General features: G+C 38.4%; 1 protein-coding gene across 2 annotated transcripts; it reads left to right on the top strand.

Annotated features, from left to right (window-relative positions):
* Nucleotides 1–280: 280 nt before the first annotated feature.
* Nucleotides 281–14,100, top strand: dmtf1 (cyclin D binding myb-like transcription factor 1). Of its 2 annotated transcripts, none has more exons than XM_042403969.1 (17): nucleotides 281–378; nucleotides 2,876–2,991; nucleotides 3,182–3,277; nucleotides 5,351–5,436; nucleotides 6,830–6,941; nucleotides 7,872–7,948; nucleotides 8,447–8,604; nucleotides 8,711–8,743; nucleotides 8,869–8,978; nucleotides 10,757–10,985; nucleotides 11,088–11,239; nucleotides 11,342–11,536; nucleotides 11,643–11,719; nucleotides 12,493–12,681; nucleotides 12,792–13,001; nucleotides 13,116–13,221; nucleotides 13,464–14,100. In XM_042403969.1, exons 2-17 carry the CDS (start codon nucleotides 2,883–2,885, stop codon nucleotides 13,496–13,498), a joined length of 1,974 nt encoding a protein of 657 aa, XP_042259903.1. In that variant the 5' UTR covers nucleotides 281–378; nucleotides 2,876–2,882; the 3' UTR covers nucleotides 13,499–14,100. The 2 variants fall into 2 exon arrangements, with proteins under 2 accessions (XP_042259903.1, XP_042259902.1); XM_042403968.1 differs by having other exon boundaries at nucleotides 11,637–11,719.
* Nucleotides 14,101–15,787: the final 1,687 nt, after the last annotated feature.

Here is a 15,787-nt window from a genome sequence, read left to right as displayed (position 1 = left end):
AATTACCAATACAGCAACGTAAAAATACTCCATTACAAGTAGAAGTCCTGCATAAAAAATCCTACTACAGTAAAACTACATAAGTATTATGAGCTTGATGTAGTTACAGTGTTGCAGTAAAAGTAGTGGTTGTGTCAATCTGATTGATATATTATTATATAGAACAGAAATACTCAAGTAAAGTACAAGTACCTCAAAATTGTACTTAAGTACAGCACTTGAGCAAATGTACTTAGTTACTTTCCACCACTAACTGCCGTTTTACGGATAATTCTGTTACCTGGCAACCGGCCGGGCCTCTCGCGCACGGCCGTTGCTGCATCCTGGCACTTTACCTCCATCCTGGTAACTCACAAGTCCCCGGACCAAAAACAGGAAGTAAGTATCCAAATCATCGGTAAAATTCACTTTCTGTTTGGTAGTCGAAGCGCGCGGGGGGCTCAGGGTGGCAAAAAATCGCCACAAAACCGAGAATAAAGCGTCAGATCAGCGTCAAACCCGCACAGACGCCATAAGCTTCACCTTGTCGACTTAACATGGCGCCGGAGATTTTTCGTCTTTCGTTGAGCTGGCGAGCTCGCTGGATGCTAACAGTTAGCATTGTTGTGCATTCAAAACAAGTAGTCATCAAGACTTAAACATCATGAAACTAAAGGGTTTTTTTTAGTTTTAACATCACGTCAAGTGACGCATCCATCTCTGCGCTGAATCCAAATGTTTTCAATAGCTGCATTGCACCTTTACGCCAAACTCCATTTAAAAATATAACAAATTAACATATATCTTGATAACTAGCAGAAATGCATTCACCATCTATTGTTACTCGACTTTACACCTGTAATAGATCATCCATCTTCTCGTTCGGGGTGCCAGTGGTGGAAATTAACTAAGTACATTTACTCAAGTACTGTTCTTAAGTACAATTTTGAGGTATTTGTACTTTACTTGAGTATTTCCATGTGATGCTACTTTATACTTCCACTCCACTACATTACTGCAATACTTAAACTACATCAAGCTCATAATACTTATGTACTTTTACTGCAATACTTTAACTACATCAAGCTCATAATACTTATGTACTTTTACTGCAATACTTTAACTACATCAAGCTCATAATACTTATGTACTTTTACTTAAGTAGTTTTTCATGCAGGACTTTTACTTGTAATGCAGTATTTTTACATTGCTATATTGGTATTTTTACTTAAGTAAAGGATCTGAGTACTTCCTCTTCCACTGCGGGATACATACTGTACCAACAAGCACAACATATTTCAAGGTTTTTTATCCAAACTGCTGGCTGTAGCGACTATATTTTGTTTCCAGTGAACAACACAGTAGTTTTATTAGATTCTATTGAAATGACTTGTTTGTGGATCACTTCTAACCCTAATGTACCAGTCCCATCTATCAATATATGAAAACTCATTAGATACATTATATTATCAACTTGTCTGTTTTTTGTTTGTTTTGTTATTTCCAAATAAACATTTCTCATAGTTTTGTATTACTGCCCTGAAACTAGAATATACTAGTGTTTGTGTATCTTTTACTCTTGTCAGCACAGAAACATTTTGATATACTGAAGAATGAGACGAAAATAAGCATCATCACAAACAAAACTCAGGACAAACTATTCATTTATTCTTTCGCTGTATATCAGACAGTGTTGGTGTTGGTGGTTATCCAACAAGGTTAATGATGATGTTAAAGATGATAATCAGCCCCAATTTAACAAATCACAGAAACCAACCATCTAACTCTCTTTCTTTTGAAATGGAGAACTTTAGAAAAGCAACCAGCTGTTCTGTCGACGCCCAAAAATTTAGGACCTCCAATATGGCCGCCGGAGAAATATCAAATAATATAGAACTGTGGTTCCCAACACCTTAAAGCAAAATACTTCAGCCTCTTCATTAGGGCTGCAACTAATGATTATTTTCATTATTGATTGATTGATTAGTTGTTTGGTCCATAAAATGTCAGAAGATGGTGAAAAATGTCGATTAATGTTTCCCAAAGCCCAAGCTAACGTCCTTGAATGTCTTGTTTTGTCCACAACTAAAATAAATTCAGTTTACTGTCACAGACGACTAAATAAACCAGAAAATATTGATATTTTGAGAAGCTGGAATCAGAGAATTTGGACATTTTTTTTCTAATAAAATGACTCCAAATGAATAATCGATTGCAGCTCTACTCCTCATCATTTTTTTACCATTTGTGACCAATTCAATCAAAGACAAATTATGTCTCCCTATTTATCAGAATAATATGTAGAGTCACGAGAGTCCCAAACAAGTACAATTATTCAATAATAATTTACAAGAAAATAAACAAAGATTTGAAGGGGAACTCTGAAAAAAATTAAGCATAAATTCATGTAGCATAAGTGTGTGTTTTTTTCTATAGATAATCTTGTAACCCTTCAAATGAACTGTACAAGTTATTATATGGAATAAATGGAAAAGAGAACGTCTGTCTGTTTAGTCTGTTTAGTGTAATATTTTATGTCTGCTCATGCTGTTAAATTATCATAATGGTCAAAATCATCAGAATGTATAAAATAGTTTCAATAAATATTTATTCAACACTTACAGTAAATATTTTAAGTTGTAAATAATCTTTTTTAAACTATTTTTCCACAAAATTATGTATATTTTAATTAAGATTTTCCAACCGAATAAACAGTGTCATGACTTTTGCTGACATTCTGTAATTCAGGTGTTTCTGCCAGTTCTGCTTTTCCTCTCATTGACCGTGTGTTCATTGAACGAGTGGAGACACATTAATGTTCTTCCCTTCCTGTTAGTGCACAGACCCGCGGCTGTGAAATGAGACCCAGCAGTTCATCCGTTGTATTTATTTCCAGGTGAACGATGAGCTCGGCAGCAGAGGACGAGGACGCTGCGGCGTTGGAAACCGTCAACTCCGTCACGCTCACTCAGGACAGCGATGGAAGCATCATACTGCACTGTCCTCCCAACGGTGGGTTAACACACACACACACACGCACACACACACACACACACCTTTCTGTGTCTCCTTGCCTGCCTAATTTATCCTTTTTACACTCCTGTTGCTGTTACAGACATTTTTATACTGTTTTAAGCCAGTTTTTCTCCAGTATTTTATGTTAACAAACATAAGTATGTATTAACAACCTGTGTATGTGTAGATGAGGACTCTGAGCCCCTTCAGAAGAAATTGCGTCTCTCCACGGATGAACAGGAAGACTCAGAAACACCACAGTTCTCTGTGGTCACCTTACCAAGTAAGACACACACATTTTGTACTTGTATACTTGTAAGAAGCCTCACTAACATAATGTCCACCTCAACCTTAAACCTGCTGACTGATTTTTTTTTTTTGGCCACTTGGGGGCAGCAGAAACACAAAACTGACATATCATCAGCTTTTAAGTTGATATGTTGAACTTGTTAGCAAACAGTTGCTTATTTCCACATCCAGCAGTACCGGAGCAACATTATCATTCATGTGGAGTCGTGTTTCTGTCCACCTGGTGAATGTAAGTCCAATATTCACTCTCTTTCAGCTCTGTTTTTGCTCTCTACCAACTCCTGAGGGAAATATCTGACTCTTTAGCTGCTAAATGCTCCACTATGTTCACCAGCTAATCTACAGCTAACTGTGTCTGTTTGCTGTTTGGCGCTGAGCAGGTAGTGTACAGTGAATTTTTAGAGCTTTATCTCTGAAAACAGCTGCCTGCTGCAACCCAAAATTACGCTATGAGAGCGCTGAGAGTGAACCAGAACAGTAAAGTTGCAGCCGGACAGATAAACAATGAGTTCAAATTCACTATAAAGCTCCGTAAAGCCGAGAGGTGCTGCAGAGTCACTGATAATTCTCTGTAGGTTCATCACTACGAGCTACGACCAACATATTACACACTGACAGATCATGCAGTGTTATTAGAAAAAATATTGATTATATATTGATTTAAGTAAACCTATTTTCTAACCAAGTTAGTAAGTTGAGTAACCCTCAGACAGCTCTTTTAAGAAGTGATGACCAGACAAATTATTAATATAAGTAAAATTAACACTACAGATGTTCTTCTTCTCAATATTCACCACCTCACTTGGTGCAATAGTCCGGTCCCATGGTTCCTCATTACGTTGCTATGCTGATGATACCCAGCTCTTCCTATCGTTCCCACCAGAAGACCACACAGTCTCGGCTTGGATCTCGTCATGCCTTGCCGATATATCGGCATGCATGAAAGAACGCAACCTTCAACTTAACCCCCTAAAGACTGAGCTCCTTGTTATCCCAGCTAGTCCCTCTATACAACAAAACATCAGCATCCAGCTCGAATCAGCCCAACTCATGCCCACAAAGTCTTCCTGAAACTTGGGTGTCATGATCGATGACCAACTAACCTTTAAGTTTCACGTGGCCTTAATTGCTCGGTCTTGTCAGTTTGCCCTGTACAACATCAGGAAGATCAGAACCTACCCGTCTGAGTATGCAGCACAACTCCTGGTACAGACTCTCGTAATATCACACATTGACTACTACAACTCTTTACTGGCAGGCCTCCCCGCATGTACGTTCAAACCTCTGCAGGTGATCCAGAACTCCCTCATTCAGGTCTACACTCCCTCCCGCTCACTACGCTCTACCAATGAAAGGCACCTGGTACTACCAGCACAACAGGGCCCTAAGTCGCTAGTCAGACTCTTCTCTTCTGTAGATCCCTGGTGGTGGAACGAGTTACCAAACTCTGTTGGATCTGCAGAGTCCCTCTCAATCTAAGAGAAAAGACTTAAGACCCAGCTCTTTCGCAAACACCTCTGCACTTGATGGACTGAAGAAAACAAACAAACAAACAAAAAAATCGAAGCTTCTGTGCATTCTTTGTATTGTCTCTGTGCACCGCCTGTCGGCACCTACGTCCTACTGGACTTGGACTTAGCTTTATGGCATTTACTCGCATTGTTCTCTCCTGACAAGATCCTTGCTTGTGTTGTTTCAGCTCTCAGATGTACGTTGCTTTGGATAAAAGCATCTGCTAAATGAAACTGTAAAATGTAAATTGTATTTGTAGATGTGTACCAGACTTAATTTTAGTAATATTCACGCACACATATCGGTGATTATAATTAGTTTTGAGTGTTAGTTTTCTCAAATTGTGTTGTCTAATTTCTAATTCATAAATAAAACAACTAAACATCATGTTTTATAATCTAAATTCAGTTTAATAGATCTGAAGATATTTACTTTTAGGGCTGGAGCCACTTATCAGTTTCTTGATAATTGTTTAATGGGTAAATAAACACAAACTCTCACTGTAACTGTTTCTTCTCTCTCTCTGTCTTCTCAGTGTCGGAGAACGATGAGAGCTTTGAGGTGACGATGACGGCCACAGCAGACGGGGATCTTTCTGAGGAGGGTGTTGCTCAGATTCAGGTACAGTTTTTTCCTTCTTCTCCTTCTTTTTCTACCTCTGCCTTTGTCTGTACACTTTCATTTTGATTTTACCTCCCAAAAAACTTAATGTCACTGAATAAAGCAACATTTCGACCCTCCTGGTGGTCAACATGACAAAGAACAAAGAACATATAGACACCAAAATAGTTACTTCAAGCTGACATTATATACACTATACAATTAATGATAGGACTCGATACATAATAGATAAGATAAAATTCATTATCTGTAACTGAAAACTCAAAAAGAAAAATTCTTGTAATAAAAAAAACAACAACAAAACATATGAAGAAGTGAAATACAGCATAACAAGATAAACTTGTCACAAACAAATGCAACTTTATACAGAACCAGTCACAATGTTTGTTTATAATAACTCTTTAATTGTGCGGCGCAGAAATAAATGTCAGTTTAAGCAAGTAAACAAAGAAGTTCAGGCTTTTTAAGTAAGCATAAGTAAGTATAAGCATGAAGTAGTAAAAGTAATTAAAAGTAAGTATAAGTAAGTATAAGCATGAAGTAGTAAAAGTAATTAAAAGTAAGTATAAGTAAGTATAAGCATGAAGTAGTAAAAGTAATTAAAAGTAAGTATAAGTAAGTATAAGCATGAAGTAGTAAAAGTAATTAAAAGTAAGCATAAGTAAGTATAAGTAAGTATAAGCATGAAGTAGTAAAAGTAATTAAAAGTAAGTATAAGTAAGTATAAGCATGAAGTAGTAAAAGTAATTAAAAGTAAGTATAAGTAAGTATAAGCATGAAGTAGTAAAAGTAATTAAAAGTAAGTATAAGTAAGTATAAGCATGAAGTAATTAAAAGTAAGTATAAGTAAGTATAAGCGTGAAGTAGTAAAAGTAATTAAAAGTAAGCATAAGTAAGTATAAGTAAGTATAAGCATGAAGTAGTAAAAGTAATTAAAAGTAAGTATAAGTAAGTATAAGCATGAAGTAGTAAAAGTAATTAAAAGTAAGTATAAATGAGTAAATCAGTGATGAGGCAGTTTCCTGCTACCACAAAGGCAGCCACCAGTTAGTCCGACTGGTAGCGAGATGTCAAAGACGCAAGCAAAGCACAGTACATACTATAAACAGCAGAAACGTCAGATAGGTCGGACCGCCTTGTTTAACTATATATCTAATAAATGTTACAGTTACGGCTGAAAACGACAACAGAAATAAACAAGTTTGCTGATTTCTCCGCAATTCAAATCAACTGCCAGCTGTTTACCTGAAAGTGACTGTTGTTGTTGTTAGCGAGACGTCACAGTGATTTGGTCTATAAAGACTTAAGGGCTACTTCACATTACTAGAAAACATTTTATTCTGAAAACTACCTCTTTGTGTGTTTATGTGTGTGTTTATGTGTGTGTGTGTAGATCCTGCAGGAGGAGGAGGAGTCGCTCTCCCCCGGTGAGAAGACAGAGGTTTCACCTGTCAGTCAGGCCTGGTTTACGACTAAAGAAGACAAAGATACGCTGGCTAACAAGGGTACAAACTCACACACTATATACTCACACTAGGTCCTGATCATTACATCAACATGGCCGATGTTATCAGCAGAGTATAGATAGATATATTAGTATCAGCATGAGTTTCCTCTTTGCCACGATGTCATGAAAGCATAAAGAACATTTTCAGTATTTAGAATAAAGCAACTGTCAACTAGAGGTGACGCTTTGTATGTGACGCTCATCCTCGCATTTTCAAAACTTTACCACATGTCCCACTTTAATGAACAATCAGTAACGCTACATACGTAGTTAACGTAGCCTGTGTGTCCCCCAAACCATCAACTACATACACTGACTCCATTCACACATCCTTCTCAATGAAAATAATGTTGAAAAATGAGTCGATACTTTAAATAAACGTTCCTGTAACTTGGAAAACAGATACGCAAAAACAGTCTGTTTAAGCAAAAACTTTGCTGAAGTTTTACTGAAGTAGAAAAAAAAACATCTCAAAGGTAAAAAGTGTCTAATTAAACTCTGACAGAGATGTTACAGATCATCTTTCCCGTGTATCTAGTGACAGTTTAGTGTTGTAAAAACATTATTTTGTCATAGATTCTTGTCTCTCGTTGCTCTGTGTTAGTTTTCTCCACATGCTCGTGCAGGTTTGGTTCAGCTGTAACCTTAATTACGTGAGTTATCTACAAAACCTGTAACAGAAAGCATTTGAAATTTAGTGATGTTCAATACTTTAACTTAAAAAAAAAAGTAGTTCTGCTTAAACATATTCCTGCAGCACGGAGAGACGGAGCGATACAGGAGGAAAAAGTAAGAAAATAAATGACAGATTTCAACAGAAAAGACAAAAAGAACAGCTGATGAAGATGTTCACAGGCAGATCAGAGAAACAGAAACACTCTGCAGAGTTTAATCATTTCTTTAAAAAAAAACATTTCTTCCTCTTTAGGTCATAAGTGGAAGCAGGGAATGTGGTCTAAAGAGGAGATCGATATTCTCATGAGCAACATCGATCGATATGTGAAGGTAAGTTTTTTTCACCATCTTGGTTTTTACTTTTCTCTCTCTTTCTTTTTTTTAACCTTTGTTTTTTCAGGAGAGTGTTGCTGAGAGGAAGCATCACTTTTACCCTCACACACTTACACATATTAACTGTTTTTATGCACATTTTCATTTTGCATGAAAAAAAACAGTGGAAACATCGGAAATTAGAAAGAAAAGACGTAAAAGTTGTAAAAGATTTGTGTGGAGCGATGAGGAGACTGTAAAGTTCCTCAAATTAATACATGAAACAAACAGAAATGTCATATTTCCGTCACGTTTTTCCATCGTTTGATCTTTGTCTGACGCTCTTTTAATGACTCCTAATATGTTGTTATGTGTTAATATGTTGATGTTAATTTGCATTTTCTTTTGCAGATTTTGTGAAAAACTTTGGTTAATATTTGTGCTACATGTGGATGTAAACCTGACGTGTGTGTGTGTGTGCGTGTGTGTGTGTGTGTGTGTGTGTGTGTGTGTCAGGGCAGAGGCATCGAGGACCCAGCAGAGATCATTTTTGAGATGTCTAAAGAGGAGAGGAAGGATTTTTACCGCTCAGTGGCGTGGGGGTTAAACAGGCCGCTGTTCGCCGTCTACAGACGAGTTCTACGTATGTACGACAACCGAAACCACGTCGGCAAGTGAGTGCAGGAGGAGATGATGATGATGATGAGGAGGAGATGAAGAAGAGGGGAAAGACGTCTGTGTTGTCTAATGGTAACAGAATCCATTGTTCTCTTTCTTCAGGTACACTCCAGACGAGATAGAGAAACTAAAAACGTGAGTAAAACTTCAATGTGTCTTTAATGCAAAAAAAGTCATCTATAGTCTATATATATATAACATATATCTATATATGTTTTTAATAATTATCAGTATACCGTTTATTTCTGATGTGTGTTCAGGCTGAGAGAGAAGCACGGCAACGACTGGGCAACTATCGGAGCAGCTCTGGGTCGCAGTGCCTCCTCTGTTAAAGACCGCTGCCGACTGATGAAGGACACGTGCAACACAGGTACGAATCCTTAATGAACAGTCTGAAAGTTTGGGAACACACATCCTGTTCCAATCTGTAGAGGAAACTGATGAGCAGTGAAGTAACTAAGTACTCAAGTACTGTACTTAAGTATAATTTTGAGGTACTTGTACTTTACTTGAGTATTTCAATGTGATGCTACTTTATACTTCCACTCCACTACATTTATTTGACACAATGGATAATATAAGAAGCTTTTAAAATACAACACATTGTTAAAGATGAAACCAGTGTGTTCCAACCTTTTTGTCTTTTGACGTCTTACAAAAAGCAGTGTGTAGTCGGGGTCACATTTCACATGTCTATGAGTTGTTAACAGCTCCACCAAATAGTGATTTTTCCCTCTAAACTTCTCACATGCTTTCATTTCAATAAATGTTCAAATGATCCAATATTTCAGCAAAAATCAAAGATTAGAGAAAAAGTCCAAAAACTGAAAACAGATTTGTGTATCAGAACTTTGTTTTTTCTTCTTTTCTCTCCCATTAATCATCTCACGACCCCTCAGATTTATCTGCTGACCCTTTGGAGGGGCCCGACCCCTAGGTTGGGAACCAGTGGACTAAACTAGCTAACTGTATATAAAGTAGTGTAAACTAGCTCCACCTCCAGCAGCTACAACAGTAACATGCTGCTCTAACACTGATGCTTCACTATTAATAATCTAATGATGTCATATATAATAATATATCAGTCAGAGGGACCAAACCACTACTTTTACTGCAATACTTTAACTACATCAAGCTCATAATACTTATGTACTTTTACTGCAATACTTTAACTACATCAAGCTCATAATACTTATGTACTTTTACTGTAGGAGGATTTTTCATGCAGGACTTTTACTTTTTGTGGAGTATTTTCAACAACATTTTCCTGCACAGTCGCTACTTTGTCTACACTTTACTGCAGGCCAGTTACTTTATATCATGTACATTAATCTGTATGTTTCCATTGATTGTGCATCCGATGAACTGAGAGTCTGTTGACAGTTGCTTTGGTTGACGTGTGATTGTGATGCACATCCTGGGTAACATCTGTGACAGCTGCTTTACTCTCAGGGGAACGGCGGTTAAAACAGAAGCTGTCTGTCGGAGTTTTTTACAATCTAAGCTCAGTAACGACTGTTAATGTACTTAACAGTTATTATAACACCTGTAAAGCAGAGTGATGCATGTATAGTTAAAAGTCCCAGTGCTCTATATCAGCACTCATGAAGACACACATGCATATTCCCTAAAATATCAGACTGTTCCTTTAACTGAAATCAAAATATTCCATTTGTGGATTGTAAAACAAAACAAATTAATAAATTATCATAAACTCAGACTGTTTAACTGTAATATGAAGTTATAAAAGAGACAATATGAGCAGATTCCATTCAAGTATTACTTTAAGTAGTATTTGGATTTTTTGGGATTTTAATGTCATGATAAGCACATATAGAAAATGTATAGGTGGATTTTACAGTTTAACCTCCGAGTTTCACTTCCTCATGTTCTTAAAAGCTGTTAGAAAAACTGACAGACTGTAACAGTAGTAAAATTTTAGGGAAAATCTCTGCATGTTTGTAATTTTCTTGTTCTTTCTTTTTATTGTTTTCTTGTTTCGGCACAAAATGATTATATTAATATATATTTATAGATACTGAATGTTGTAAACTCATTGACTTTTAATTGAATCCTTGTATGTTTGTTTGTTTTTCACATATAATTCACTTGTTTTTGTGTGTGTGTGTGTGTGTTTCTTTCTACCAGGTAAGTGGAGTGAGGAAGAGGAGAGACGGCTGGCTGAGGTGGTGTACGAGATGGCGGGCGTGACGCCGGGCTCTGCGGTCACGGGCGGCGTCTCCTGGGCGTCGGTCGCCGACCAGGTTCGCACGCGCTCAGAGAAACAGTGTCGGTCGAAATGGCTGAACTACCTGAACTGGAAACACAGCGGAGGGACGGAGTGGACGAAGGAGGACGACCTGAACCTCACACGCAGGTACGGAGTGTGTGTGTGTGTGTGTGTGTGTGTGTGCGTGCGTGCGTGCGTGCGTGTTATGATTCCACTCTATAAGCTACATGAACGACTGTGTGTTTTTAGGATTTTGGACCTGCAGGTGGAAGATGAGAATGAAATCAAGTGGGAGGATCTTGCAGGCGGGTGGAGCAGCGTCCGATCGCCCCAGTGGCTGCGATCCAAGTGGTGGAGCATCAAGAGACAAGTAGCCAATCACAAGGAGATCCCCTTCGGCGGTAAACACACACACACACACACACACACACACACACACACAAGGATCCAGTCTGCTGTGGAAACAAAAACAAGTTGTCAACTGTGTGTGTGTCCATGTTCAGTCCTCCTGAAGGCTCTCCACGAGGTGATGGCGTCCTCGCAGACGGCAGCCGGACCAGGAAGTCCCTCCTCGTCCTCGCTGCAGATCCGACTCACCCGGTTAGAGGAGAGCGGCGGCGGCGGCGGCAGCCCCGCCCCCAGCTCCGTGGCGGCGCTGCAGATTCCCGTACAGATCCCGCTGCAGATCACACACCTGGGTGAGACACACTGCGCCGTCTGTTTGCTTTAACTCGACATAGACTCCAGCTATGTGTGCTGGACTGAACTTTATCCTGATTCTGGTTTTCTCTTCGTAAGCTTCAGATTCTTCAGCAGCAGCCAGCGACAGTGAAACCATCACTCTGAACACAGGAGCCCTGCAGACCTTCGAGATCCTGCCTGTGAGCACATCACACAATGATCCAGCCAATACGTTGTATTATATGTTAAACCTGCTGTTAGCTGGAAGTTTGCAGCAGAAGTCAGAACATCTACATTTGACAAAACATCTTTTAAGTATTCACAGTTTGGCAGGTGTCCTCTAAAATAATGTACAGTTAGATTCAACCAATATTTAGTTTTTTATTTCTATTAATTCATTTAAGAATAGAGGACTTTTGGCAAAATACCTCATATGTTTCCTCTGTGCTGTCAGACTACTGATGTAAAAGCAGATTTGCTGCTGATCTACTTTCTTCAGGGGCCAAATGTTTTTTGCTGGAGGGCCAGATTTGGCCCACGGACCACTATTTTCCTACCGCTCATGTACAGTATCAGGACACCTTGAACACAGTTCCAGTCTGCTGTATAACTGCTCTTATAAACTTGAGCAAAATGTAAATATCTTATAATGTAAATTAAACTAAACTTCATGCTACTTTAACAGTGAAGGCTCAGTGAATTAACGAGTAGCGTAGTGTTGAAGTTTATCAGTGGCCTCGTTAACAATAAGCATGAAAACTCCAAGATATCACATATAGAATTAATATCAGGACATCCTGTAACAATAGTGACAATTACAGCCAGATTAATTGATACAGTTATCAATATTTGAGAGTAAAAGAAAATCTGATAATCACATATTGGCTGATGATCTATCAGTCTGACTCTAATAAGAAAACATACTTTATTATTAAAACCGACTAAAATGTTGTTGTTGTTTTTTGATTTTCAGTCGTTCCACCTGCAGCCCACCGGCACCCCGGGGACCTACTACCTCCAGACGACGTCCAATCAGAGCCTGCCGCTCAGCCTCTCCACCAGTCAGGGCCTTCCTCTCAGCTTAGCCAATAACAGCACAGTTACCCTGACGACAGGCTCTTCGCCGTCATCACATGAACACATCATCCTTCACAGCCTGTCGGTCAGTGACGAAGATTTCAGCCTTTTTCTGGTGTTGATTTTTACACACTAACACTAAATTCCTGTTTGTTTGGTTTTGTTTGTTTGTTTGTTTGTTTTTTTACTCCTCAGACGGACGGCCTCTGCTCCAGCGATGGCGTCATCATCCAAACTGTCACCTCTGACCCTGCCTCCTCAGATCCTCTCAGCCAATCACAGCTTGTTGCAGAGACGGAGGGGCGGAGCCAGGACGATCACCTCGATGCCACAAGTCTCCTGGAAGGTTCGGAGAGCGTCGTCACGGAAACTCAGGAGTCAATGGCTGATGGCTTCACTGACAAGGTATTTCAGTCATTTATCCAAATATTTACACACAAACAAGGTCGGATACTGAAGATATTAAAATGCAGGAAGTTAAACTGTGTTTGTGTCTGTGTGTGTGTGTGTGTGTGTCAGGAGCTGAGTTCCCCCTCGGTGGAGGGTCCAGTGGTGCATTCTGGGATCACATCTGGCAGCGCCGTCCTGATTGTCTCGCCGCCCAACATCAGCAGCACACTGACAGGTAACACAAACCTGATAGGTGCAGGTGATGATAAAACATTTCAATACAAGAGAACAAAACTCTCTCTAATCTCTTAGTTTGGGGAATATAAATATATTTTTACCCTTTTTTTTGTTCACAAACTGCTCATCAGCTGTGTTGAGTCCTTTTTTGTACATGAATCAGAAAGCAGCAGAAAACACCTGAGAGAGAAACCCTGACTTGAATCTGGACGTCTCTCTCTCTCTCGTCTCTGTCCTCAGATCCCATCTTGGAGAACCAGGAAGGCTCCGACTAATCCGAGACCCTCATCACGGCTGATGTTGTGAAAGGACTGACTACAGCTTGGTGAAATCGCTGCTGAACAGGTCGATACCGACGACGACGACAGCACACGTCTGCACGGTGTGTTGAACTGTGAGTTAAAGTCACTGACCTCCCAGACTCCCTTCCTGTGTTAAACCAGGAAGTAAACATTTTTAAAACCTACTTGTGCGACTGTAAGTGAAACAGAACTCGGCCCCTGGATGAAATGTGAATGCACGGCCATCGGCGGACATTTTTACGGCTCCCTGCGGCGCCACAGAGACTCTAAAGGCTGTGATGGATGGATGTAATAATGGACACTCTTGAGTTTTCTTCAGGCGCAAACATGAACTGACCCTTAAAACAACCATGATCGTAAGTACGTAGAATTATGTAAACATCTGTGTCACAAAAACATGAAGGTAAAATTCTAAATGGCAACTTGGATCAGTCCAATTTGTTCATGGATCATGTGATTTAAAAAGTTGTCTTTCGCTTTCTATTAAAGGATCAGTGTTTAGGATTTAGTGGCATCTAGCGTCCTCCAAGCATGTAGGAAAGGCCCTCTCTAGATCCAGTGTTTGGTTTGTCCATTCCGGGCTACTGTAGAAACATGGCGGGCTCCGTGGAAGAGGATCCGCTCCCTCTGTAGATATAAAGGCTCATTCTAAGGTAACGAAAACACAACAATTCTTATTTTCAGAAGATTACACAATAATTAAAACATACTTTTGAATATTATATTCTATTTCTGCCAAGTCTGTTCTGCTAGATGCCACTAAATTCTACACACTGCACCTTTAAATTATTACGAGGTTGTATGGAAGACCAAATCTGTCATGGAAAAAAAAAATCCAACACTAGAAGTTTTTTTCTCATAATTATGACTTATTATCTCATTATGTTGCAGTTTACTTCAAGTCCCCCTATTCAGTATTTATAAGCAGTATATAACTATAACACACTGTAATTAGTTATTAGCAGATATGTGTGTTTATTAATGTATTTGTCAACAACTAACTTCTCCTGTGGACATTAACACGAGGAGGCTGCTGTCTAAACAGATCAAGAATCACAATATAGTTATAATAATGTAAAATATGTCTTCATAGGAGAAGTTATATTTTACAGTGTAAATTAATAAACACTTAAGTCTTTATAATAAAACACATAAGTCCTTATATCTGCTAACAACTGCATTATAGTGTGTTAAAAAAGTCATAATTATGAGGAAAATGTTCATGTAAACGGCAGAAGTTGGCTTCCATACTGAGCAGATATTTATGAACAATATTAAATTAAAATGCAAACTGGGCATTTAAATGATGTCATTGTTTTTATAAAAGACTGGATGGAAAAAAAAAAAATGCATTTTCATCTGAATTACATCACAATTAAAATTTCAGTATCATAAAAAGTCTGAATGAAACTTTTTTTTTTAAAGTCGCCCCTGTTTAACATTTATAAACAATATAAACTATATAGTAAAACAGTTATAATATAAAATATGCAGAATTTATCATTTCAAATACTGTACATTAATAAAATATAAAACAATTTATTAAATGTTTATAAGTTTATAAAAGCTAAATTGGGGACCTTAAGTGTCACCGTTGTTTCTTCTTCTGGTTCCATTTAACATCTGCACCCAGTTAAAAAAAAAAAGCAAGGAGACAGTGAGGATACACAATTATTTATTCCATAAAATATTAAATAAAAAAGAAACACATGGCTTTGACAATCCTAAAGTCGTGGCGAGGTCGACTCCGCAGTTTCTTCAGCATTAAGCTCTTTGTCAGTCGCTGTCAGTTTTTTACTGTAAATGTCACTTTTTTACTGCAGGTCGTCTGTAAACGAAGCCGCAGTCGCAGAAAAAAACGAGGAAACAATCGCGGTTTAGACTTTAAAGCTACAATCCGCAGCGAGTTCAGTTTGAAATGATCCACCTTCAAAAACCCACAAACCCCATCAGGTGACGTCACACAACGAGCCGGATGTTTTCTATCATAAAGATACTGAAGAGATGATGAGACTACGTTAACTAATCTGATGAAAAGACCAAATTAATGAGCATTTTCTTTAATAAAACTGTATTTGTTGGAGCCACAGACCCGAGTAAAGAGACTAAAATAATTGTTGTTTTTGGTCTTTTCATGAGAAGAAAGCAGCCTCTTCCTTTAATATCTAAGTCTGATGAGTCTAGTTTTCTTTGGAAGTTAAGTTTCCTGCGACCAAAACCTGACAGAGTTTCTATTTGTGCAGATATATACTGTACATGATT

Source organism: Thunnus maccoyii, chromosome 23, assembly GCF_910596095.1.
Source record: "Thunnus maccoyii chromosome 23, fThuMac1.1, whole genome shotgun sequence".
Lineage (NCBI taxonomy): Eukaryota > Metazoa > Chordata > Actinopteri > Scombriformes > Scombridae > Thunnus > Thunnus maccoyii.
Note: the sequence above shows the minus strand (reverse complement) of the source record. Positions and strands in the feature narration are given on the sequence as shown.